General features: G+C 45.1%; 1 protein-coding gene across 2 annotated transcripts in view; it reads left to right on the top strand.

Annotated features, from left to right (window-relative positions):
• Positions 1 to 26,861, top strand: part of LOC144094560 (uncharacterized) — a 126,400-nt gene that overhangs the window by 97,565 nt on the left and 1,974 nt on the right. For both annotated transcript variants that reach the window (XM_077628478.1, XM_077628477.1), the window contains 4 exons: positions 2,953 to 3,086; positions 5,908 to 6,145; positions 11,585 to 11,718; positions 22,810 to 23,017. In XM_077628478.1, the coding sequence (XP_077484604.1) occupies positions 2,953 to 3,086; positions 5,908 to 6,145; positions 11,585 to 11,718; positions 22,810 to 23,017 (714 nt within the window). The remainder of the gene's footprint in view (positions 1 to 2,952; positions 3,087 to 5,907; positions 6,146 to 11,584; positions 11,719 to 22,809; positions 23,018 to 26,861) is intronic.

Raw genomic sequence — 26,861 nt, forward strand, 5'->3', positions numbered from 1 at the left:
TTTCGACCAGCCGGGTGAAAATGGCCCCACGCGCTGACCCCGCTGCGTCGGCGCCACGACAGCACTGGGACTTTGGTACAGGGCCAGCTGACGCGGACCCCCAGCAACGGTCGGCACCATATTCCATCAGGCGTTTTCTTTCGCGCCGCCGTTTATTTGTTTCTTTTTATTCACTTACATTTATAAACACCTCAGGCCATGGAAGAGTCTATGCACGAAGGGCACATTCATCAAAAGCAAAATCACAGCAATAAAATTAAAATATAGCAACTGGTATGACGGCTCGAAACCTCATCAAATAAAATCGCAGAACGCCGCCTTCGATTTTGGCCTGCTTATTACACTACCGGTGCATTATTGGGAGGAGCATGTTCTGTCACCATGTGGGCAGTTGTTCCGCGAAGAGCTCCAGGGGCCAGAGGCAACCGCCCCGTATACCAATAAATCACACTTCAAGGTTTTCACGCACAAACCCAAATGATGGTTATCTTTGTCCTCAACCTGCTCAAGATAGACGGAACATTGCCCGTCGACCACGCCGCTAAATGAATCGTCCTCGTATTTTATCGGACATGAATACCGCAGATGAAGATCAGCACTTTCAAGCGTCGACAGTCAGAAAGCGCTTGTTCGTCGCCAAAAATATAAGGCAGAAAGCGCTTATCGATGTGAACACTCATTTCTTCGCAGAAAGCGGCGTGTGTGTGCAACAGTGTTTTATGTTTCCTCTTTCCATAATCAGGCTCGTCTACATTATAAGTGGTGACCGGGATTCAGAATCTTTTGGGATATCTTTCAAAGGCACTGCCAAAAGGGTGCCACTCCTCTAATGCATGAATGCTGAATATACAATGCGCATATACTATTCGGGAAACAAGCACATTACACCACTGTACTGCTAGTTAGCCACATTAGCTTCAACAGCACAAGAAGAATGCCGGGATGCTTTTTTCCTTGGCATCGTGTTGCACTAACCTAAGTACCCGAAACAAGACATGAAAGATTTTTTAGGGCTAAAACTGCTTGTCGTTGTAAATAATAAATGCGTTTTAAGTTTGGACGTGTTGTGACTACGTTCATGGTTGGCAGTGGTAGAAGATAAAGTATACCCATCATTTACTCTGAGAACGCCGACAATATACTTGTGCTGCAGTGAAGCGTGTGCTAATCACGAACCTCCGGCGACACCAGCGGACAAAGGCGAGATGAAATCGATAAATCACCCTGCAAGTAGAAATATGAGAGGCACTGCTTCATTTCGCGTTGTTCCTGTAATGAAAAGCGATTACAAAACAAACCGGTATAATTTAGCAACGAAAACCTTCTTTGAAACGCTTATTAAGTTGCCAACAGCTGTCAAACTTATACGTGTTATTAAACTCTCTCTTCGAACTGCGAGGCACAGTTTTTAAATGCTATACATTTAAGGTTGCTCAATGTGTTCAGAGGAAGCCCCCAAGAAGGAGCAGGTTTCAGTTACGAAGCAATACTCACTAGCATCTGCATCAGCGCAGCCATACACCTAGAGAGGAAAGCTGCACAGTTTTATCCGAAGCTTCGCATTTAGAGAAAAATTCGTCCTGGTCCGGGCAACAGGAAACAGGTAATGCTGTAGAGGTGCGGGAATACTACTCCAGTCTATATATAAAAGCATTGGCGTTTCACGAAAAATTCGACGTCATCACGATTCACTACTAATGTGCTTTTGATGGCGGAATGTAGTGTTAAATGTCCCAAAGCTATGGGCTTTTAGGGGCGCCGTAGCAAAAGGCTCTCAACTATTTTATACCACCTGATGTTCTTTAACGCACGCTGCCATCACACAACACACTGCCGTTTTTGAATTCGGCCTATACCACCTGATGTTCTTTAACGCACGCTGCCATCACACAACACACGGCCGTTTTTCAATTCTGCTTCCATCTTAAAGTAGCCGCCGCGGCCGGTATTCCATCCCGCAACCTCATATTCAGCAGGCGAACGCATTAGCCACTCAACCAGCGCGGCGGGTTTGAGCGTCAAAGGTTGCTCGCAGTTTGAGAGATGCAGAGGGGTGCCCAGAGGCGCACCCCTCAGAGGACCTTTCACGTGGCGAGGAGGTTTTCGAAACGCCTCCTCTCTGGGCTGCTGCGAACCGGTTCCATCGCCCCTTCCACTGCACTAGCGCCACGTGCATACAACAGCCCAGCGAGTAGCGGGGCGATGTCCAGGGAGCCCTCAATGGAAACGCAAGAAGTCTTCGCTTCAAAGAGTTGCACCACACGGACACACAAGTGGTGGTAATCTATGACCTCCGGTCGCGAGACCCAAAAATATCATAGAAACAACGAGCCGCAACAGGAAACAGATGGAAATACGCTTCTGGCAAGAGAACTATTTCGTTGAGTTCTCACTACCGAGTTGTTTTATCTCTTTCTGTGGTCCAAGGTTCTTGCTGTTCTCCGATTGCATCACTAACCGGCCTATAAAGGTCTACCTGAGCACTGCTAGGCTAAGGGGTGCTGCAGGGATGTCGCATGCTTTATGCTTTCGTTTGAACGAAATGCATTGTGCAAGAGACACATTATGGAGACGTCTACCATACTGCAAGTTTTTTTCGTCCGACGAAACTTATGGGTGCCTTGCTTGCCAATCTTGTCTTTATGGTAAAACATAGATTTAAGAAACAGTGCGCCCATTCCTTCATAGCACTAGCACTGACTTCATCTTTACTTTTTGAACATCATTTCTCTGGGCCGCCTCGACAACTATTTGTTGCTGTAAGGTAAAGCAACGACCGGAGAGGAGCTTTGGCTATCGAGTCTGCTCTTTTTGCAAAGCTTGTTCTGTTCGGCGCTTTGTGTGTATTTTGTTTCTAGTGACACTTCTCTGGCGCAGCCTTCTGGCTGTGACCGCGAGGAACGATCGTTAAAAGGGGTCTGTCTGGCTTCTTCGTTTTCTTTTTCACCGCAGTGCTGCCCCCAGAGGACCCGGTCATTAGAGGGCTGCGGAGCCAGTACCAAATTGGAGAACTGGTCAACCTGACGTGCTCTTACGGGCCGAGCAAGCCCAACGCCTCGCTCACCTGGTATATCAACGACAGGAAGGTAAACAACCAATTATTCGCAATCTGGAGCCCGAGAGGTATAGCTATGAAGAAAACTTTATACGGGATATGGTGGAGCGAAAAATAATATTTCTGCGTTTCTTCGCTCAGATGTCAGCTGATTTTTAGTCCATTGGATGAAGCATATCTTTACCCTCACGTTTCCGGGAATTTCGGCGAATTTACCTGCCTGTGAGTGCGCTGAAATAATACTTTTTCTGTTGCGAAGCCGCATCCGGCAAGCTTCTGTCAATGACTGTGTGAGTTGTTTCTAAAAGGCGGGATATACTAGAGAATGTGACTGTTATTTTCTTTTCTCGGTTTCAGTAATTACGGGCATAAACAGGTAAGGCTGAGATGAGGCTGTTTCACAGTCTCGGGTTTAAAGAGATATTTCAACAACACCACCATTAATTATTGAATAGGACAAGCTATCGGGCTAGTTGGTGTTGCATCGTTTTCAGCAGCGTGTGGCAGCACAAGGACATACACAAAATATACACGAAGATGAATAAGTGCTTATTATTGATGCCAACCAGTCAGTGTCTCCATGTAGTTTTCAGTTCAGAAGACTTAAGAGAGCGTTCAGCACCAGTGATTGCCGCAAGCCCGCTTGCATAAATAAGACAAGTTGTGTTTCAGGTGTAACGCTACAGCCTTTCACAATCAGTGGCTGCTGACGTGACAGTTCACTCTAAAATGTTTTTTTTTACAGCGATAGCTGTTAATGCCTCGTTTCATTAGATTGTGGCAAAGTCCCTTCAGCGTCTCCATAGCGAACGAATGAAAAGGGAAGATGACAGAGATCTATACACCAGTAGGGAGAGAGACGCGCCAGGAGTTGTTGCCAGGCACCTAAAAGCCCGACCCTCTCCGCCATTTGCCGCATTGGCGATCGCGAGTTTCCGAACACACGCGAACGCGCAACGAATGCACGGTTGCCGCGCGTGGCCGTCAGGTTTCGAATAATATTAAATGTTGCTGAATGCTGACAAGGACAGCATATGGCAATTCTTTTCACATCGAGCCAGTTAACAAAAGGTAACTAAAAAGCTGCCAAGTAGGAAGGTCTTTACTCAGGGAGTAATTACTCATTAGCATCCACTTGAGCTCAGTCATGCGTTATAAGCAGAGAGCTACAGAGCTTTCTCAGAAGCTTCGCAGTTTAAGAGAAATTCGCCCTAGTCCAGGAATCGAGCCCGAAACCACTGCTGCCAGTCTGGGGCAGTTGCTCTGCCAGCATAGCTAACGATGACGTTTTGACGATGGCAAGGCGAAGCCGATTGGTCAAAACTTCGAAGCGAGAACGGCATTAACTAGTCCTTACTCATAATTTATTTGCTGTATTGGTAATCACTCCAAAATTAAATTTACTTCAACTTGGAAGCGTCCACTAAATACATCGTACATCGTGTTTTCTTATGCACTTTGCACAAACGATAACTAGATTGTTTGGAACCTTCGTTAATGGAAAGGTATGCAGGCACTCATGGTGGTCTGTGGCGAGAGGACCGATAACAGGCGCGAGTGCGATTGCTAGTAATGGTTGAAGTGGAGTGTTGGGCGAAAACTCGTCTATTGGAATGGAATCCTATTTAAAAGGTAGAAACAAGAAGCCGACCTCAAAAGCTGAAGCTTGATGTCAACGAAAAGTCTCTTTGTCTTCGAAGCGAGAGGTCTCTTAGTGTTTGTGGTCGGCACCAGTTCTCTACCTTTTAAAACAAGTCACTGTGGGTCGCATTTGCAGTAATGCTACACAAACTGATTAGATGAAGCAGGGACACAGTTTACACAACATTAGCCGAATACATGACATACAATAGAGGGCTGCCAAATGTCTGGCGAGTGTGACGCTCCACACAGCAGTGTGGTTTGGTTTATTGGTTTATACGGGTTTAACGTCCCAAAGCGACTCAGGCTATGAGGGATGACGTAGTGAAGGGCTCCGTAAATTTCGACCACCCGGGGTTCTTTGTCCTGCACTGTCATCGCAGAGTACACGGGCCTATAGAATTTCACCTCCATCGAAATTCAACCGCCGCGGCCGGGATCGAGCCCGCGGCTTTCGGGTAAGCAGCCGAGCGCCATAACCACTGAGCCACCGCGGCGGTTCAAAACAGTATTATAAGCTCCGGTTGTGCACAAAAACAACTCATGAACCAATAGCATCAATCCGCTCCTATTCTGATATGCACAAATTTTTCGATCTTCTTTGGGGCTCAGTAGGCAATGTATAGTCCCCTATCCCATGAGTGTAGTTTGAAACACTACGAAAGAGAACATCTTTCAGGCACGGTGTCGCCCATAGCTATTCCCAGAAAATGAACCATAACAATTATGCTGATTTTTTTCGGAATGGTTTCAGTATAAAAGTAAGACCCCTATTGTGCAGCTTCAAGATTGATGTAGAAGTAAAATCAAATTTTGTTTGTCGTACTTACCGGTGCGTGCATTTATGTCAGCGTTTTTTTTTTTTTGAGTAAAGAGTCATCTCTCTGAGCTCCGGCCGAGGTTGCCGTCTGGCCGCGGAGTGGGTCCTCCGTAACGCTTCGAACATTCTCAAGCTCTAAAGGCGGAGAACGAGTGCGTGCGCTCGTACTGCGCCTGGTGCAATCATCCATTGTCCGCATAATCATCCATAATCGTGCAACGAGTGCACTCTTGTCCCGTGACAAACGTGACTTTGTCAGATCTTTGACTTTAACGTGACTTTGTCAGATCTTGGAAAGCGATATTTGCTCAATATAGTTAGGACATGCTTAATAAACGGTTTCTGACATGCCTGCCTCCCCCCATCCCCCTCACCCCACTTCTTCCCTAAGGTTCCCACGGGCAGCGGCGAGCGCGTGGAAGAGGGCGGCCACCATGGGGCGGAGGGGGGCGAGGAGGAAGAGGGCCTGCTGTGGCAGGCCCACTCGCACCTCTGGTTCTCGGCGCAGGCGAGCCACCTGTGGCACGGAGCCATGGAGGTGCGCTGTGCCTCGCACGCCGCGCTGCCGTACTTTGTGAGCAGCGAGGAGATCACCGTCCGGGACTACGGCCGCACCGTGGACGTGTCCGGTGAGCCCGGTTCGCTTACCATGACGTGGTGCTCGCATTGTTAGCGGTGACAATTTGTTCCTCTATGTGCATAAGGTCACTTCATTTATTTCCTTCTTTGTCCGGCTCAGAGCACTTTGAGGCCTGACAGCGTGTGTCCGGCAAAAAACACGCTCTGTTCCCTGTTGCTGGCACTTCAGCTTCTTTTGAGTTCTGTGTGCATTCTGCAAGCACATCTTATTTTCAAAGATGCACGGGCATATATTGCCAGCGTGCTGAAGGTGTAGTTCAGCGCGCGTAAGTTCGGCATGCCAGATTTATGATTCGTTAGCTGGACGGCGCTGTCTATTTTCTCATCACTGCACATATAAGGAGTCTTGCAGTCTTTATTTCAATGCGGGGTGTTTGTCTTTGTTTCTTAAAAAGTTTGCCTATGCACTGACAAGCAGTGCATTTAGTTCTGTCGACGATCCAAGGGTACTTGTAGAAGTGGTGAGGAGCTGAAATGTAAATAATTGCGGCGATCATTTCCGAGACGTCACTAATACATACAGCACGATTAATTTGTTTTCTTTCTAGCCTTTATTACGACGTAAGTATATGTATTGCTGAGAAATACTTATGGTGTACGAAAGCAGAGGTTTACAAGTTATCATAAACAGGCAAAAACCTTAGATACCAGAATTGTTTGAATGTCAACATACTTCTAGGATTTAATGACGCACATTAATTTTTATGATAGCGTAAATATGTGCCGATTTTATAGCATACGTCAGCGGGAAACTGGTCCGAATAACTTCACAGGTAGGACAATGCACCAATTATTAAAAGATTTTCGTGTTAGTAGCCTCCAGCTACACGTTATATTGTGGGACATCAGACTTGTAAGAAAAACTAGCATGTGAAGTTATGAGGGATCACTCAGCTGCACACCACTAAGGAGACAGCTGCACTAAGAAATGTAGAGCTAATGTATCGAAAGATAAAAAAACAAATATGGCATTTCGAGAGGGTTTACCTGCCGCTGTGGCCTATTGGCTTTGGCGGTCGGCTGTTGATCTCAAGGTCGAGGGTTCAAACCTGGCCGCGGCGGCTGTCCTAGAAGAGTAATTGAGCGCTACTGACAGGCGCTTTCGAAAAAATACAACACCAACTAGCCCCTAACGGGTTAGTTTACGTGGCGGCCGTGTGATGGGCGATGTCAGTACACGTACAAGTCGAACTACATAGCAGCCCTCCACAACAGCGCCCAACGTCCCTCATAGCCTGCGTGTCGCTTCTGGACGTTAAAGTCCACAATTTACAGTTCACAATTTCAAGAGGGCTCTTCACGTCAAATATTCGTGCTTTTTATGTTTGTTGTTTATTCAGTTACCCTTAATGCCCGCACAAGACGACAACTCGTCCCCAATAGAAATGTGGTGCACAGCGGCTTTTCTGCAGTAACAAGGAATTTATTTCACAGTGCTGCCTTCAGAGATGTTCGCAAATGTTCGCTGGATGCGAAGTGGCGTTTCTGGGGCAAATAAACTTCGCCTATAATGCACAAATCTGCTTACATTTTAGTGACTCTAGACCTTCCGGAAAGCACGAACAGCCGCTAAGGAAGGTTTGTTAAAAGAACCATGCAGGTGGCTATGAATGTATACTGCCTAGACATTTTTAATTTATCTGCAGTCACATAGACTGGTAGAAGTCACAACCTCATCGATTAGTACCGATGGTACATGTTTGCACCAACCACAGACTGTCATCCAGTTACCAAGCTTTGAGCCATACGACTTCACGTTATCCGGGAGAGGCTTTCCGTGGCAACACTAAGGCATGATGACAGCAGATAGGAATAGGACAGATCGCTTTCCCTAAATAGCCTTAAAGCTCCTGCGCAGGCTAGAGAGCTTTGGAAAATAGTGTCAAGATGAAAGAAAAACGAATAGTTGCACTGAAGGAAAAAATGTGTTCTCGTGGGCAGCATTTGTGTAATTCGAGGCCCGAGGAGCTCCGAGTTCCGGTCAGCGCGGGAGGGCGTGCCGTACGGGCTGGGGCATCCGTTCCGGACTGTTTACAGCGGGCTTTGCGGCGTTCCTTTCGTGCGGCACCCGGAGCGGCGGATGTGCTTATAGTGGGCGGATAGGGGATTACGGGAGTCGCCAACTAGCGCGAGTGGAGACCCTTTGGGGGATATAGCTGAGGGCACGTGAGCAGCCGCAGTGCTCAGACGGGGCCAAAAAAAGGAGACGACGCTCTTGTGGGCTAGTAGCTGTCACCAGAGAAGTGATCGCGTGTAGGCGCAGCTTTGATCGCTTTCTTTTATTTGTTTGCACACTGTCCGCGCGTGCACTGCGGTTCATGCTCCCAGCGGCAGGTTCGGCTCTTCTCTACTTCCTGAGAGTTAGAGGAAGGAGAAGGAACGCATAAATGAACCATTCGGATTTCGGAAGACGATAATACGTAAAAATGGTGCCACAGCCGGGAAGAGTGCCACGCAATTTCTTGAGATCCCCACGTCAGAAAAAGCGTCCGCGAGCATCCATCACGCGACATTCTCAGGAGCGTTCGGGAGCAAAAAGATCGCTCTTCGCACTGGCCGGAGCCGGACGTGAGTGGAGAGCTCCAGGCGCCCGGCTTGCGTGACAAATTTTGAAGCGGGCCAGCTAACTCTTGCGTACAGCGACTGCTCACGATATTTTGTTTTGAGTGCCGAGCTCTAAGTACCTTTGGAGTGCTACAAGCGCACTTGATGGCTATAGGCCTGATGAAGGGAATGAGAGAAAGAGGCGGAAAGTAAGATCGCCAAGGAGAGGGTTGAAATACGCTGTTGGAGCTTGCTGGTGTGGGAGCCTGGTCACTTTTGTGGGTTATGGGGTAAAACGACTAACGCTCGAAATACATGCAGGCCCCATCAAAAGTATACAACCCAAGGGGCTTGTTTCTAAGCTGTTTAGCGCAGCTCCCTAGCAGATCAAGCAGTCAGTCTTCGCAGGATTGAGGACGCAAAGCCATTCTTCTTTCGAAAGATTACGGTCGCTGAGGATCCATAACGAGGCATACTACAGGCCTCACAATGTGAGCAAACCCCTTGGACTGTATACTTTTGACGGGGATGTCATACATACATACATACATACATACATACATACATACATACATACATACATACATACATACATACATACATACATACATACATACATACATACATACATACATGCATACATACATACATACATACATACGTACGTACGTACGTACGTACGTACGTACGTACGTACGTACGTACGTACATACATACATACATACATACATACATACATACATACATACATACATACATACATACATACATACATACATACATACATACATACATACATACATACATACATACATACATACATACATACATACATACATACATACATACATACATACATTAGTTTTACAGAAACTGGAAAGATCTAGGCTAAAAGCTAAATGCTTTACGAAGACCGGAATACCCGTTAGATACAAAGCGCATGGTACAAAATCTGTGCAGGAACGTTCACAAATAATGAAGAAAAACGAACTGAATGAATACTGTTTTTATTATGTGCATGAGGTATGCAATATAGAAAGATTTCACTGTGAACAGGAAGGAACTGGAAACATCAGCGCGCAATTCAGTTGGAAATATTGATCAAAGAACAAAGTGAATCACTTGTGAAGACAGCAAACAGTACAATATATAATGTATTAAAATATATGACTGCAACTGCTTTAGATTCAAGCCATCAATGAAATATTTATCGAGTGCAATAGAAAGGTTATGGACCATGGCCTCCTACTGTAGAAAGTGTGAAAACCCTGGATGACGTATACAGTTTTTTGTGCGTTTTCAATATTAATATTTGGGATGCGCCATTCTGATTACGCCAGCGACGCTCTGTCGTAAATGAGGCTAAGTTTTTCTAGCAGACTGTATTGTAATAGTTTCATAAAAGACTAGAAACCGTGCAACTATTCCATTTGGAGTGTGATAGGCAACAAAGATGATTTCATTTTTATTTTGCACAGCTGATATATGATAGCCATAGGTTACCTTTCTAAAATCCGTCACCAGACCGCATTTGTTCCTTGTGGTAGTAAGACTCTCGACACCTCGCGCCACCTCGTGTTTTCGGAGGATGGTGAAAATTGTTTTTACAGCCATAAAGATTCGGCATTTTGCAACCATGTGAGTATCCGGTTTTAGATAATGGTAATATTTCGATCTTATGAGAATGTTGGTCGAACAGCAGAGAAATGTCATCTTCTTTACCGCTGACCTAGCGTGCATTGATACGTGGATCCGACCAGCAAGATGTGAATTAGAACTTGAGTTTACAATTAAAGAATACCCTTTATAATCCATCCGGTAGTTAAGGTTGCAAATCACTCCTTATAAACGTGCACTGGCTCACTGTCAGCATGCTATGAAATTATCTTTTCAGCGTCACGCACATTCTCTACGTGTACGGCTGGCGTGTCAACAGCCTGCTTCGTGAGGATCTTCCCATTGCTGGACCAAACCGATTTCCAACTATGTTCGTGTTTCTTCTTAACAGCCATAGCAACAAGTTCTTTAAGTGCGGAACAAAGATGTTTATTGAGGTAAACGGGGGCCAAGCCTACAAGAGCGAGGTCATTGTTCGAGTCACATTTTTTTTACCCTTTTTAGAACCCTCTCCTGCTTCGCCCATGACCTGAACTGAACGAGTAGCAAACAGAAATTTTTTTCGCATGCAAATATTGTCATCTCTTTCTTCGTTTAGATAAAAAATTTTTCCTAAAGTGCCTGGTGGTTCACGACAACTGTATCACCACGATGATGACGATGATGTGAGGTTTTGTGGTTAAATTGTGCGGTCAAAATTCTGGTAAGGTGAGTCCTGGCGGTTAAATATCGGCTACTTTGGTAGTGCTGACTGGCATATTTGAGTTGGGTTTCTAGGGCCATCCACGTGTCGCAGTCATCATTTATGAATTCTAGGCGGGAAACGTTCGCCGCCACAGAAATGGCCTTGTCCAAAATCTGATTGTGTTTGCCGGCTCATGTCATCTGTGGAAAACTCGACGCCTCAGGTAGTAAAGAAATGGCAGTCATTGACACATCATTTCGCCGCATGCGGTCCTACACGCATCGCTCAGCTTGCCCTTCGAAGAGGTGCAGTATCGCCATAGCTCTAAATTGCTGCATGACCGCCAATGCGGGCATGGGCCATGCAAATAAACGCTTGTACTGTCTAAGTGCAACAAGGCTGGCCGAAAATATTAAACGAAACCCCGCATGGGCATGGATTTCACCATGGTACGTTTAATAAAGTTCTTGTGGCGTAAATTTAGTTTCCTTGACACACAAAGCCTTTTACCGAACCCACCCGCTTGTACAGACGACACAAGGTGAGCCTGCCAGCTGTGCATGTCTTCTGCGAATGGTTTTAGGACCACGGATGAACGGTCCCCGGCTGGAAGGCGTCCGGAAGCGCTACGCGCTGGGCGCCATGGTTGACCTGAGCTGCCACTCGGACTCGGCGACGGCCACACACGGACTCAGGTGGCTCATCAACGACAGGGAGGTGAGCGCGGACTGACCTTCATTTACATTTCATGAGTTTGTTGTTGCGTGTAGTTCTAAATATTGGGCAGGTTTGCATCAAATGCCTATCGGGCGCGTTTCCCACATTTATTTGCATATGCATTTATTTGCATTTGTTTGCATTCGTAGCGCTGCCTGCCGTGGCATAGCGTAACAACCTTGTTTTTCCGCTCCACTTGACATTGTCTTCTGTAGCCAATCATACAATATCAGCTGGTAACTTGGCAGCGTGAAGTCGTTTCATCCAAGCTCATTTTCAACTCCCGGCACATTCGTAAGGCAGGGCTCTTTCAGTGGCGCTCTCCAGAAAACCTCTGCGGACACAGCACTGTTTTTCGTGAATGGAACTGTGGGTTTCACCATGTCTGCGCAGGGGCAAACAGCACGCTCTATGCATTGCTTATCAGTGTTGGTGGCCACCGGAAAACCGGTGAATTGTCTTAAAGTAGTAAGCTGGTTAACTAATTTCTGATAACTAACATTTAACTATCACAGATAGGCAATTGGTTGCAACTAGAGATTTGTAGCTGGTCGTTAGTAATAGCCATATCAGTTTTTAAGATTTCGAAAACGCGATTACCCTCACTTCGGTGGCTGAACAAAATTTGGCTGCAGCGTGCGAAAATACATGCGCTCTCCAAAGCATGCGGGCAAAGCAACCCTTCAAGTGCACGTAACTAGTCGAAAAAGCCAAATCTGTCGAGCCACAGCGCCAAGGGTAATCGCATATTAGAAATTAAAAAAACCGAAATGTCTATTACTAACGACCGGCTACGATATCTCTAATTGCAACTAGGCGCCTAGGTCTACTAGTTAAAAAGTTAATTATTAATAATTAGTTAACTAGCTTACTACTTAAGACTATTCACCGGTTTTCCGGTGTCCGCCAACACTGGTAATAGTATGTTGCAAAAGCTATATTTTTACCCAAAAAAGCCTATTTTTGAAAATTTTGGTAACTTTTGGAGAGCCTCTGTCCGAAACATCACTCAAATAAATTCTTTACCTAAATGAAGCGTTACTGAACTTTCCGTTTTACCTCTAGCAACCAAATACGTTTACCTTCCTATCATATATATATATATATATATATATATATATATATATATATATATATATATATATATATATATATATATATATATATATATATATATATATTAGCAGACAAAGTTAAGGATATGAGGGGCTCGTTTGATAAACTAATGAAGGGAGCCAACAGTGGACGAGGGTGGCGCTGGTGAACACTTTCAATTACACCCAATAAACATAAATACCCACGAGAGCAGGAGATTGGACAGCCGTCGCCGTAACTCAGTTGGTAGAGCACCGGACGCGTTATTCGGAGGACGTGAGTTCGGATCCCACCGGCGGCCTGGTTGTTTTTTCTGTTGCTTTATATGTAATTTTCTTTAAGCCATAGATTAACCGAATTATTATTGTCCCACTGATCAGCACTACACATTGAAAAAAATTAAATATTCCCCCATGCACCTTGGTTTCGGTGACTGTTGGCTCCGTTCATATATATATATATATATATATATATATATATATATATATATATATATATATAGCATCAGCCTTTACTACGCCCACTGCAAGGCAAATGCTTCTCCCACATGTCTCCATTTAACTCTGTCCTGTTCCAGCTGCGGCCACCCTATCGCCGCAAACTTCTTAATCTCCTCCGCCCACTTATTTTTCTGCCACCCCCTGCTGCGCTTGCCTTCTTTTATATGTGTTTTGCCAGACAAGTGTTCCGTGCAGTGGGAATACAATTTCTTTACTGGGTACAGCCAACTATTAGACTTGTATCTGGAACACACCAATAGTTGGCGTCGTGTGAAAGCTGCAGTGCCACCGGCCGACGACACAGGACCCGGGCATAGGCCACAGCGACGCGATAACGTTAATAGAATAACGGAATTGCACGACCAAACGAAAGGACAATAAAATTAAATAATTTTTGGCTATATTTGCTAGTGTCGGAAGGTATCAGTACAAAGCATTCAAGCTCACGGAAAGAAGAGCTCGAGTGTTGGCCAAGCGTTCTGACCCACAGCTGCAGCGCCGTGAGAAACAGACGAACCGTGGGCTGCATTACCAGTAATGGGGTCCGCCAATCGTCGTCGGATGCCTTACGATTCGGCTCATCGAGAATAAGAAGCGAAGGCGTAACGACGCAAGCGCAAGAACCGTGTGTATCCAGAACTAGGAGCGATGCGCAAATGTCCGCGGCGGGTATACGATGTATACAACGAGGTGAAAGAAGATGAAGCTTAAGCAAGGAGACTATGCTTCGAGGATCCATAAGTGCTGGCGGCGAAAGGACAACGTGATGCGAACGCGGAAGGGGTCGAAGGCCCACAGCAGTTGGCAGCATGCCGGGCGCCCGCAGCTTTCACTGCAGCAAGCGCTGAATTTAAATGTCGATTCTGCCAGAGCGACGTTGGGCACTCGTGCAGTGAGTATGACCGTTTGTGCTTCCACTGAGTGTTACGCCGCATACGCAGGTGCAAAGACAACACACGTTGACAAGCCTAATCGCAAAAGACGTTAATCCGCTTATCGCCGGTACATTCAGGCGCAAGCAGGTCGAATAAGCCTAGTTTTTTTTTTCTAGAGAAAACTCCACGTGGCGGGAAATATTCAGAGAGAAACGGCGCAGAAAGCGTGCCACTGGCATTTAGGGGCTTTATGAATGAATTCTCAGAAATAGTTCACATGTCTCTGCTAAGCAGCCTTCCAGTTGTTAGTTCGCTATTGGCATTCGTACGAGTTGGAAGTGCCTTAGACGGGTTACTCTCTGCCACGGGTAGCCAGGTATCTTTCTGACGACGGGCATCTAACAAAATTTCCGTTGTAATCTTGATGAGCCTGTTGAGTGTAGATCATCGGTCGTATATCATTCGCGTAAAATGTGACTTCAGAGGGCTTCCGCGAAATTTAGCATTGATTTGGCAAGCTAAGCAGCAATAGCCTCATGCAGACTGTTCGAGAGTTCGATTGCCGCTTTTTTACTGAATAACACCGTGGACGCCTTTGTGAAGCCGTTCTATAGAACTGTGCTATAGAAAGGGGAAAAGGAAACGCAACGCAAATAGCGATATTTTATGTTTTCAGAAAGAAAACTTGCTTCATTTTTAAGAAAGCTGCTTATTGGACATGCCACGCTGTCTGTGTTCATGTTCTTTCCCACATTATCTTACTAATTTTCTCCCTGCCTTGCATTCCTTTTGAAAAAGATGCATCTTCCGCCACGCAGGGTTGTACGTTTTCTTGGATGTTTTGCGCCTCTATCACAGCAGAAACAAAGCTCTAACGTATCTTATTGTGTGACTATACACGTGGCATCCAGTCATTTTTTACTTGCCCTCTGTACCGTTTATTCTAAATAAAAATGGCGTTATTCTGTGCTTGGTGTACAGCCATGCACCCGCCCTGCCACCGAACGGCAGTCGTCAGACCATGTCTTATTCTGCCCTCTTGTGGCAACAGTGACGAGCTGCAGTTCATGGCGCCGACTCGCTGCTTTTGCTTGAGTTTCTTCCGGGTGCGATACAGCGGAGTTGCGTAGAGTGCCGCTGTTGGCGGGATTATCAGGATCACTCGCTGGCCCCAAGTCTTCGCCTGTCCATTGCACAGGCAATGACACCCACAACAGTCGAAGTCAGTGTTTTGTTTTCTACATTCAGCTTTTTGCCCTCGTCTTCATTCTTGGGGACTGCGGTGAACATTTCCTGTACGCATCCATGTTTTCCCCTTTCTGTGTCACGCAATAGGGAGGAGTAACTCGGCCCCTTATCGTCCGGGCCGTAGCGTCTCAAATGGTCTGCGCCATTCTTGCTTCGGCATCGATATCGTATCATCGTGGCTTTGGCTGTTTGCCAAACATGTCTTTCTCCCTTGACAACTCACATCTATTTTTTTCTTTTGCTCTTCCTGTCTTTTCCTGCAGCCTTGCGATTGTTTCGGCGAATCGCGTAACGCGTGCTTGTCAACAAAATGCATCGATCTCGGCGTTCCATCTTGCCGGTTCCCCTCTAAGAATGGCCACGTGCATTGCGGTCTGTATGAGCCCTAAATAGGCACTTGAGACGTGGTAAAGTTTTCACAAAACTTTACAATGTCTGATGAATTACACCAACTAGCCCGACTACTTGCCATACTTAACTAATTAGTCGCCGCCATCGACTGCATATTTGCATCCCTTTCGCTTGCTTCTATATAATATAGTGGACTGAACAATTTTTAGCGAAAAAGTCACTTATAAAAAAATTAAGCTCTGACTTAAGGATATGACGCGACAGCGTAATGGGATAATTTTCATATAAGCAGAAGGTCATTCTCTACTTCACAATCATAGATCCCTGTGTGTCCTCATACCCCTCCCGGCGCTGTGGTGCAGCGCTTAAGCGATGTGCCACTGCCCTGCGATGGCAGGTGCTCCCAGCGGTTGGCCTTGTGCGGCCCAGGTTGCTCTTACCGAGCGACCTATAATTAATTTAGCTGCGACCTGCCACGGTTGGTAGTTTTGTCACTATCCGATGGGTGCCGCCTCGGTGGCTCAGTGGTTAGGGCGCTCGGCTGCTGATCTGAAAGACGCGGGTTCGATCCCGGCCGCTGCTGTCGAATTTCGATGGAGGCGAAGTTCTAGAGGCCCGTGCACTGTGCGATATCGGTGCACGTTAAAGAACCCCAGGCGGTCGAAATTTACAGAGCCCTTCACTACGACGTCCCTCATAGCCTGAGTCGTTTTGGGACGTTAAATTCCCATAAACCATAAACTATCCGATGGGCAGGTTGTGATGACGCCGCAAGGTGAAGTCACTTAAGCTGCACACCTTCCTCCTAGGTTGCTCTCTGACAACCACTTTCCAGAGTCACGCTCGTGATTTTTCGCGCACAACGCCGGCAATCCCGACACTAGGTTTTTTTGGACAGCGGGGCATTTAAGGCTACCGCATTAATATGACACGTGCGGAGTTCAGCGATGCTGGCCACTTTTATCGGTCTCAAGATAGTAAGTAAGTCCCTTCATGATTTTCTGTGGAATACAAATAATGACAGAGATGGCGCTGAGGATTACGTAGAATCGCTGGTTGGCTTTAAAGCATCATATGGATTAAAAACTGGTATCGTTTAATTGTTAGCTGCGACGAGAGGCCGGCAGCAGTAGCAATTAGTTTATTTGTGGTGAAAGTTCTCGTGTCTTTTCAGGTGGACACAGGGGCGCAACAAAAACACACGGACATAGAAGTAGACAGGGACGAGCGAAGTAGACAGGACGAGACAGGGAAAGCGCTCGTCCCTGTCTACTTCTATGTCCGTGTGTTTTTGTTGCGCCCCTGTGTCCACCTGAAAAGATATGAACCAACACGCCCAAATACAAGTACTTCAAAGTTCTCGTGGCATAAATCTTTTAAACTTGAACACTGTACATTTTAGAACCATATTCGAAGATTTATTATTCGTATCTGGCGTCCGTGGAAAATGATTATGAAGTGACCATACGGCATTTTTCATGTTGCAGTGACCATGACAATAGTGACACGCCAACAGTACTAACAAAGGATACCCATTCCCTGTCTTGCAGTCGTTGATGAGGCGCCAGATTTAACAAAAAGTCCGTTTTATAGCAGTGCTGCCTCGGTGTGAAACTACAGTTCCTGCTTTTAATCGTGGCTGATATGCTGGGCTATTTTATTCTTAACTTTTCGCGTGCCTGATGCAGGCAGCATCCACAGTGGATTAGGAGGCTGGTCGTTTCCCTCTCAATGTAATTTTGCTTGATCGCTCGCTCCAGGACAGGTGTATTTAGCTTAGTGCTCCCGACTAAGCCGCGTCGACCATTGCGCGAAAAAGCAAACTCTCCGCTGAAATATTAACTATGTGCACCGGTACCGCCGCTCTGCTCAAGCCAGATGCTCAGATGCTCAGATGAGGCGCTAACACATAAATATATCAGACAAAAACCTTCAAGTATATATAGTTCTTGTGCTGAGGACTCTCTGTCCACACCGAAAAGAACGTATTTTACGCGCCTTTTAAATTATTAGTCTATTATTACCTGTGAAGATTTTAAAAGCGAATTCAACCCATGGGCAAGGCCTAGATTTAGCTCTATATAGATGCTAGTGAAACGTTTTTTCTATGTTAGCCAGAGCGAGAAACGGAAACTAAGTATTATTTTGCAGCAATGGACAACTTATCTATGGATCTTACTTATTAAAAACTTGGGGGAGCGAAAGGTGCCCAGTAACGCATAGATAACGTGCGCGCAAATCCTATTTAAAATAAAAAATTACCAACATTCTGTTGATGCACGAATCCAAATGAATAAAATACGCTCTCTAGAGCCTTCTCTATCAGCTTGAGCCACATATAGGTCGGAGTGTTTCGAGCGTTGTTTCGTTTATTCCTTTCCCGGCACTATATCACATCGAGTGCGAAGGATAGAAAGAAATATGCGGAAGATCTGAATTGAGAAGACGACGATTACGATGAGATTATCGGCTCCGTCTCCGGTGAAGAAAGGTTGCGCTTTTGCTACATTGAACGTTAACGCGTTTATTTGGGTTAGTTGGTAGTGGCTTTCTCAATTTGTTATTACTAGCGAGACAGCTAAGGCAGACATAAAACGACACTACTTGACATTACCTATTGTTTTGCTTCTTGTACCCGTCTCCCATCTCGCTACCGCTTATGAATTTTGAATGCTACAGTGAAGAGAAATATTTTCTATATCCTATACATTATAGCTAGTTTACTTTTCCGCGGCCGAGGTGTGAACCCTAGAAAAGAAGGCTGTCAAATCAGCGCTTGTGACAGAAGCCTACTTTTTGTATTTACTTGATTGTGAAGCACAGAAGTGTCTATAATTGCGGGCAACGAATGTTCTAATTATTTTTCTGTTGTATACACAGCAGAATATTTTTAAACTTTTTTTCCTAAAGGGAGCTTGAAAATAACCGTAGAAATAAAGTTTTCATATTAAAGCTGCGTCAGATTCAGAGTTTCACATCCAAAAAACTCAGATCCAATGTTTATATTCTGATGATGACTAAATTAATTTTCTAATGTTTAATTAAATTTGAGTGTACAGTTGATCTAATATGCAAAACAAGTAATAAAATAGCTTGGATAGCGCTGCGCTTTGTGCGGAGGAAAAATTTTCGCGGCTTCCTCAGTTTGCGTTTAGTGGAATGGGGCTCATTAAAAAATAAATGAATAAATTTCGTGTGTACTCGTTGCAATGCGATGTTTAAGTTCATATAAAGAAATTAACTCTGCACTCGGCGTTATATTTTATAGATGGAGGAAAAGTAATGCGAAGGAAATAAACGAGAGTTATGGCTAAAACTTCTCGCATACTGCACAGTGGAAAGATATTCAGAACATAAGGATTTTTTACGGCAGCATTATCAGTAACAATAAGGCGGTAACTGTGTTATTGCTACCATGTCCTTTTACGAAGGTTATATGAATATATGTTTGTTTCAGTGAAAAAGGCGAACTTTTTTTGACCAATATCAGTTATGTAAAGTAAACGTTCTCCGCATATATTTCGTGCATGAGAAGCAAGCTAGAAATGGTCCAGTGGCACGACACTGGTGATTGAAATTTTCATAGAAAATGAATAGCTATATTTTACTGCTCTATAAACCTACGTGCACGGTTTTGTATGTCTAAGGTTATAGAAGCGCATAATTCGTATGTTATGAGGCAGGTATTCGGTAGAATCATTGTAAATGCAGTGTGCTATCAGTATAAAAGTATATCAACATTACTTTATTCTACAGGATATATCAAATTATTTTGTTTTGTACAGGATACAACGAGTCTCATTTCGCACGCTACGGTCGTTTTCCTTGCCGTTTTTACCGATGTGTTTCCAATACATAAACTGTTTTACACAGATAATTACCGCAAAGAAGTTAAATGCTAAAACAACACTGTGAGAAAACTCGCGACATCATCAGGTAAAAAGTCAGCGGCAGATGTAGCTCGCTACCGCGCGCTACGGGATAAAACGGGTATCGTTTATTTGTGTTGTTTGTAAATATTGCTGATAACTTCCGATAAAGCGCAGTCTATATTACCGACTTCTGTTGTATGTGACTCTTTAACAAAATACGACGCCGAGCTTGAGTGAACGTCTCTGCGACGAGATAGACGATACCAAAATTAAGGCAGCAACGCCAACGGCATCTACAAAGAGCAATTAGTTCGGTTGCTTGTGTACCTTCGCTTGTCGTCGACAATTTCTCTAAACAACCTTTCTCCAGACAACCTTTCTCCTAAATACACAGCCCTTTAGATTTGCTTCTTACAACTCTAGGAGCTCTTGGAATTTATATTAAAGCATTTATCCTCGGTGAAGGAAGGATCCGAATTAATCTCCATTTTTAGAAATTTTAAATTCTGGCGATGCAGAACGAGCCCCACTGCATGGCGCGGAAGGAAATCTGGTGGGCTGCATATTTCTGAGAAATGCTATCCATACAGTACAGAGTCAGCCAGCTCGGATCAAACTCCGAACTACGCCAGACGCTTTCGATAATTGAAACGGAGGAACATTGATGTGCGTTGTTGTGTTGCCATGACTAGATTGACATATGAAGAAAATCAACAGCCACCGAAACCACGGAAGAAATAAGGGAATGTTTATTTTTGTAGTTTGTGGCGCATATATATCATAACGAGCCATAATTTCTCTTTTGTGACAAGGTTAACCTTTTCCCAACCATTCGCTGCGATGAAGTTAGAATTATGGCAGCTCTAGCTCTTCAGCTAATGCGGGCGGAATTGTGGCAAACAGCTGGGAATCACATCCGCAAACTGCGCATCACCCCATTACTTGAGAACAGTGGAGAAGTGAGCAATTTGAAATGCGTCCATGTTATGCAGCTCGAAGAGACGAAGTCAAGTGCATCAATCACCGTGAAGTGTTGAAAAGTACGAATTTGTCCTCCATAGGAACATAAGCGGGGCAGTGAAATAATAGAGGTAACTTTCGGAGCAGCATAAGAGAGTAGACAAATGAGAAAAGAAGGTTAATTACGATGCTTTCGTGATTGGTAGCGAGGGCGAGATGTACGCCACGTCCGCACCACTCACAAGGTCGACGCTGTACGCACACGACTTTCTCATCGTTTATTCAGCGGTAAGCCGGGAGATCCACGGCCGATTCTCATGCCTTTCTTGCAGCCTTTGTTGCCTCTAATTTTTCTTTTCTCCATTTGGCCTTGTTCCGCCAGACCTGTTGTCCCATGTACGAAGTGCGCCTCGAAGTTTCCTGAGCTCTGCAGGCCGTCTGACCCGCCCGTTCCCGGCTGTGTTCTCATTTTGCCGCATTAGTGAGCGAGCAAGACAAAGTCAAACTGTCTCGGGGACGACAGGATTGCAACCGGCCCCCCCGCAATATGATTATCCCGGCCCGACTCCTGGCCGCCCTCCGCTGTAGCCACGCTACCGGCCGGATGGAAGAAGAATGGTGGGCCGCATCTTTGGACCCGGCTTTCTTCTCTTCTTTCTATTGTTGCGTTCCCGCCCATTGTTCGAACTGTGCGCAAAGAAAGGCGCTTCGGCGTGCGAGTACATGATACCGTTCGGTTTTCTGTCTTCCCTCCCTCAGCATCAATCGTGCCTCAACCCTTTCTTCTCTGATTTGTACGTACGTGCTTTCCTGCGTCCACTTCCTATTATTCTATGTACCCTCTATTTCTAAATTGAGTTCTTACGTTACCGTCCTTTCTGGACACCTGCTTGACTTGGTGTTACATATATACCGCACAAATCTCTCTGTGCGGCTGAAACCAGCGCAGTCTTGTCAAATCGTCCGAAAGGCCGAACCTTGTTGCTGCCACCGGTAGACTCAGAGGAAATGAATTGGCAACTCGCGTTACCGTGAAATCGTAATGACACGTTATTTTGCTTCAGCGGCCTTACACACTTGAGAAAAAACTCGCCTATCGAGGAGATTCCTCTCATAAATAAGCACATTTGTTTTTGTCAAGTTGAAGGCAAAAAATGTTTGTCGAACCGTTGTCGTTCTTAAAATTCCAAGACAAACATATTGAGAAGACTAGAAAAATATCAACTAATAATGTTACCAGTTAACACTTTTTGACACTTTTGGCACTTAATGTCTTACACTTATGTATTTTCGCCCTCAGCTGTATTGTAGTCTTGGTGGCAAATCCCGATGAAGGCTAAAAGCATTCCTTAATTTACGTAGTACATTAGGTTTTTGGAAATAAAAATACGCATATGCGGTGATATGAATGCGCTGTTTTGTCGGTGTTTTTCTTTTGTGCTTATGCCGTAAAACCGGTAGAAATGAACGAGAAGAATATTCAGTGCATGCACCCTGCCTGACAGACAGATGTAACACACTGTAGCACGCGTACCGCCGCAAGTTCCACGCGCACTGCTGCAAAAAGAGTTCCGACAAGAGTCGTGATTCTGTTGATATACCGCGCAGCGAAAGGCGCAGGAGATCTCATTCTGGCTGCCACAGGCATTGTACAGTGTACTATTACGAACGCTAAATGAGGAAACTCTTATCCTACTTGCACCCTCTGACACAGAATAAAAGCTCTTTTCCTGAATAATTTTTGCGCACAGATTATGCGACGTTGTATTCAGCACTGCAGTAGGGAGCACTGAATTGCATAGAAAATGCTCGACCCCAGTGTATTGTGTTCACATTGCTCCTGCTCCATCTAGATGTGCAGTAATTAAGGAAAGTTCGGGTTGCTCCATGGCTTAAAGAAGCTCTAAATTACTGTTAAATGCGCAACACCAACGCTTACTTTCACACTGGGAACTAGCCAAGGGACCTATCTTAATCTTTGACTGCTGTTTTTATATTTGTCACCAATATGTATGCTTTATGGCTTGTTGTAAAATATTTAGTTGGGAGTCACCGCCGGTCCTGCGCATCCCTTTGTGCTGTTCCTGCTTTTTTGTTTTGCGCCGTTTTGTGCCATGATCTCGGACCATTTTTTAACCTCGATTTTTCTTCTGCTCTCATCATCCCTATCCCCCCCCCCCCCCCCCCCAGGCTCCGGACTCGTCCGTGTCCCCCTCCCCGGGCTCATCTCTGCGGCTCCACTTCCGACTGTCCGAGCAGCACTTCAGCAAGGGCGAGCTGCGCCTCAAGTGCGTCTCCCGGCAGCTGCGCGAGTTCACGGCCGCCAGCGAGCTGCGCGTGCCCGTCGGTGGCGCGGACCGGCGACACAGCTCGGGACTCCAGGTCTCCCTCTCCACCAGTGAGCACACGCATTTTTGTCGCTCGCTTTCGCGTCGCTTAGCCTTTCAGACTGCCCGCGAACGAGATGGTTTGCCTTGCATAGATTCACAAGCTGGCGGATTACTGCCTAGCCTGGATAAAGGCTCCTAACTGCATTATTACGAAGGCTTGAATGCTTGAGTTGGAAACTTCCCGTCATTACATAAAAGGTAATACAAAGCGGTTCATCTTCCGTTTGTAACCGTGAGCAGATAAACCGTAAGCTTCTTCAGGCGCCGATCTTTGAGACCAAAATTCAAAATTACTGGCAGGTCCTCGTGCGCGCGACCACATCGTGACTGGCCGGCGTCAGTGCACGGATTAGTCACAATAGACTGTAGTGTAAGGATACGGTCAAAGAGCTCTGATCTCATCTGGGGCAGTATAATCCATATCGACTCTAGTATAGTCGATATCGGTGTTAATATCAAAGAATTAAGAAGATTTAAGCACACATTCTTGGATTGCTGCTTGGGATTGTGCTGTAAAACACGTCTAATGGTTCCATCATCGCATTCTGGGCACATTTAGGTTGTTTAGAAGACAGTAGGTTATTGTATGCTATCTTATGCTAGGTTATTCTGTGATATTTTAAGCTCTCTCTAAGATGACAACAGGTTTAGATGCAGTCCCGTTTTATCGAGAAACCAAGGGTTAACTCTTTAGACGAGCGCAGATATCAGACTTCAAAAGTAGTTACTTGCGCAAGGAAGACATGGATGAAGGAGGAACACTTCAGTTACACGCACTGCGCATATGCAGTTCCTCGTTCGTCCGTCTCTTCTTCGGTCAATTACGTACTTTGAAGAGTGAACCAACTCTCCCAAACAAAAGAAGTATTTGATGTGAGACGCGTTTGACTTCGCGCATGGAGCCTATGCTGCAGCATATTTGTGTGCTCTATTAATTCACCTTCTAGCTTTGTTTCGCTCAAGGTAAACAAATTTTCACTCATCAGATTTCTCTCGAAAACTGCCGATTTGTATACCCCTGTATAGGTAGCGGATGTTCCGAAGCTAAGCTCTCCTTGAGCACAACGAGCTTGTGGCCGCACTGCCAAGCACTCATCTCTGCCGCTCGCTTCTTTTCCTGCCAAAACATTTCGAGCAGGCATTTTGATATTGCTCGCCGGTGTGCGAACAGCGCTTTTTCACCGACATGGGCTTGCTACTGCAATCTGACCACGGACGCGTTGGCCTGAGGATTCTTGCAACAAGTGGTGTGCACTCTTTGTTAAGAACATGCAGCCCACAAGGCTAGCGTCTAAGGCGCATTGCGTAGGTCGGTAGCACACATTGAAGTCCTGAGCTTCGAAGGGATTAGGATGGGAGTTACTCTCACTTTCGGGACTTGTGGAACGCTGACAAGGCAAAATGCACCGCAATCCACTTCGCAAAAGCAAATCCCATGGCCTGTATACTTTTGACAGAGGTTGATACATCACTCTCCTCAAACTAATCATGTGCTTACGTTGAACACGATCAGGTCAGAAGAGACAAGCAATTACGTTTAGTACATGCGCTACCAGAGCACTGATGCCGCATGAATATTTAGTGTCCTTTCCCCATATGATGCCATAAGTACTTCCTGCTGAGTTGTGTGGAATGTATGAATGTATTTTGCTCGCGTTAAGTTGCAAAAGAAGTACTTTGGTTTGGGCTAGTTGGCTCATTGCTGTAGATGACGTCAGGACGGCGTGAAAAGAACAAGGGGGAGAGATGCACAAGAACACAATAGGACAGGCGCCAACCTCAAATGGAACAATTTTCCGCTTCAAGCAGAAGGAAACCCCTCGTGGCTGGCAAATGGATACAGCAATAAGGTTGGAACATGCAGTGACAGGGTCGGTACGGAAACTTGTATGGAGGAAAGGGCCAGTGCAGAAGAAATATGCTCAAGAAGTACTTTGGTTTGGGCTAGTTGGTTCATAGCTCCGAAAACTCGCTGAAAACTCGCCTCTGAGTGGTGCTGCACAACCAAGGCGCGGCCATGTAATAGCTCCACCTGCTAGAACGGCATGCGTGGCTTCAGCTACGTCCATCAAAGAGTTTCCAACCGTTTCAAGGCTTGAGGGGCATATGTTCTATGTGGCTGCCATGCAGAACGACAAGGCTGAGTTTGAGCTCACATCAGCCAAACACTTTCAGCAGGCAAGTAATTTCTGGTTGTCTTTCACGTGGGCAAATGCAGAAAATGTTGGCAGACGAGAAAAGACAAGCAGATGCTGGTTACTGGATTGCGCAGTTAACGCTAATGTTCAGAGACACACTGCACATTTATTTTGTCAGCAGGCAGCGGCATGGCTTTTATCAGTCAGCGGCAGCTTCGCACGTTTTTACATAATGCTCACCCGAGGGTACAACAAACCCCATACAAAAGCAAAAATTGATTCCGCTTGCTTTTTAAAGATTTCGTAACGGTACAGCTATGCGATCGATATGTTGCGCCTGTCTTCAGCAGGCTGACACGGAAACAATCATGGTGAAAACTTAATGAGGAAGCAAGTGCAGACATAATGTTGATCCTCTGCGGTCTCGTTCTCTCTCAACGTACATTGGTTTATATACATTTTGCTTAATATACCACACCACACCATATTGTGCTTTGACATGCAGCAGGTTATGTCTTTCCGTTCCGGAAAATTTTTTTTCACTTGCAAAAAAATCACTAGCAAGGTCACACACTTCGAGTTTTGTGCATTCACTGACATCCTTATTTACATAGTATACGAACTAGCCTTTCCAATAAACCACTGCCTAATAAGGCGAATGTAGTGAAAAAACTATATTCGAATAATATTTTAGTCTCTTTTTATGTTACTTATCTAATTTAAAGCACCGCATTAATTCTTTCATTTTGATTGCACAAGTTAAGATTGCACCTCTTGTCGTGACAGAGCAAGCAACAATTTCGTTTATTGCAAGGCAAAGAGCTTGCCATGTTAATTATTCCTGTTGTTATAACTTTCTCACTTTGGTCTAAGTAAGCCATGACAATATTCATATTACTTGTAAATGAAAACACGCAATTCGAAAATACTGCTGGCAGAATTTCTGTCCTTGATGATTTTGTCTTTTGCGATGCAAACACACAATTTTTCTTTTCGTTACTTGTGACTTTGCGTTGTACTGTGAGGTCCTGATGATTATTAGGGACCTTTTGTTCACATCGCAAGAGATTTTTCTTCTGCGCTAATAATTCATGATATTGGGCCTTTCAACTGCTTCATTTAATCGAATTTTGATCAGTGATTACTGTATTTGGTTTAGCTCATGTATTACTCTGAGGCAAAGAAAATAGGTTCTTTTCGTTTTCATTTGTAATCTTGCGTAACGCTGTATAACCTCATCTTCTTTTTGCACTGTCAATATCTAAATAAGTCGGAACCGTCCGTCAATCTGCACCCGAAGCTTTTACTTTCTGATTATTTTTTTGCAGGGAAGGATATACTTCAACTCCAACATTTAAAAATGTGTATTCTGTACCATGCCTCAGCATATCGCAAATATTTCAGTTATGATGACGATGGTGATGATTTTCATTTAATTTCAATGGCGCAAAGAGAGCTTAGCCAAATAGTACCATGGATAACGTACGTCTTGTCAGATCTGTTATGACGGGCATGCAACCAGTTCTGCCTCCTGGGTTGTAATTATGTATTTAGTAATTGCATTAACGAGCGTATGCGCATCCCGCATCAAAGCGTCCACCACATTTTTTAGCTGCTTAACATTTCAACGAGCGCACGCCAATTCAACACACCATAGACCATTCGGTCGATATGAACCGATACGGCAATTTAGCGTCTTCGTCAATTGCAAAAC

Source organism: Amblyomma americanum, chromosome 6 (genome assembly GCF_052857255.1).
Source record: "Amblyomma americanum isolate KBUSLIRL-KWMA chromosome 6, ASM5285725v1, whole genome shotgun sequence".
In the NCBI taxonomy this organism is placed as follows: Eukaryota; Metazoa; Arthropoda; class Arachnida; order Ixodida; family Ixodidae; genus Amblyomma; species Amblyomma americanum.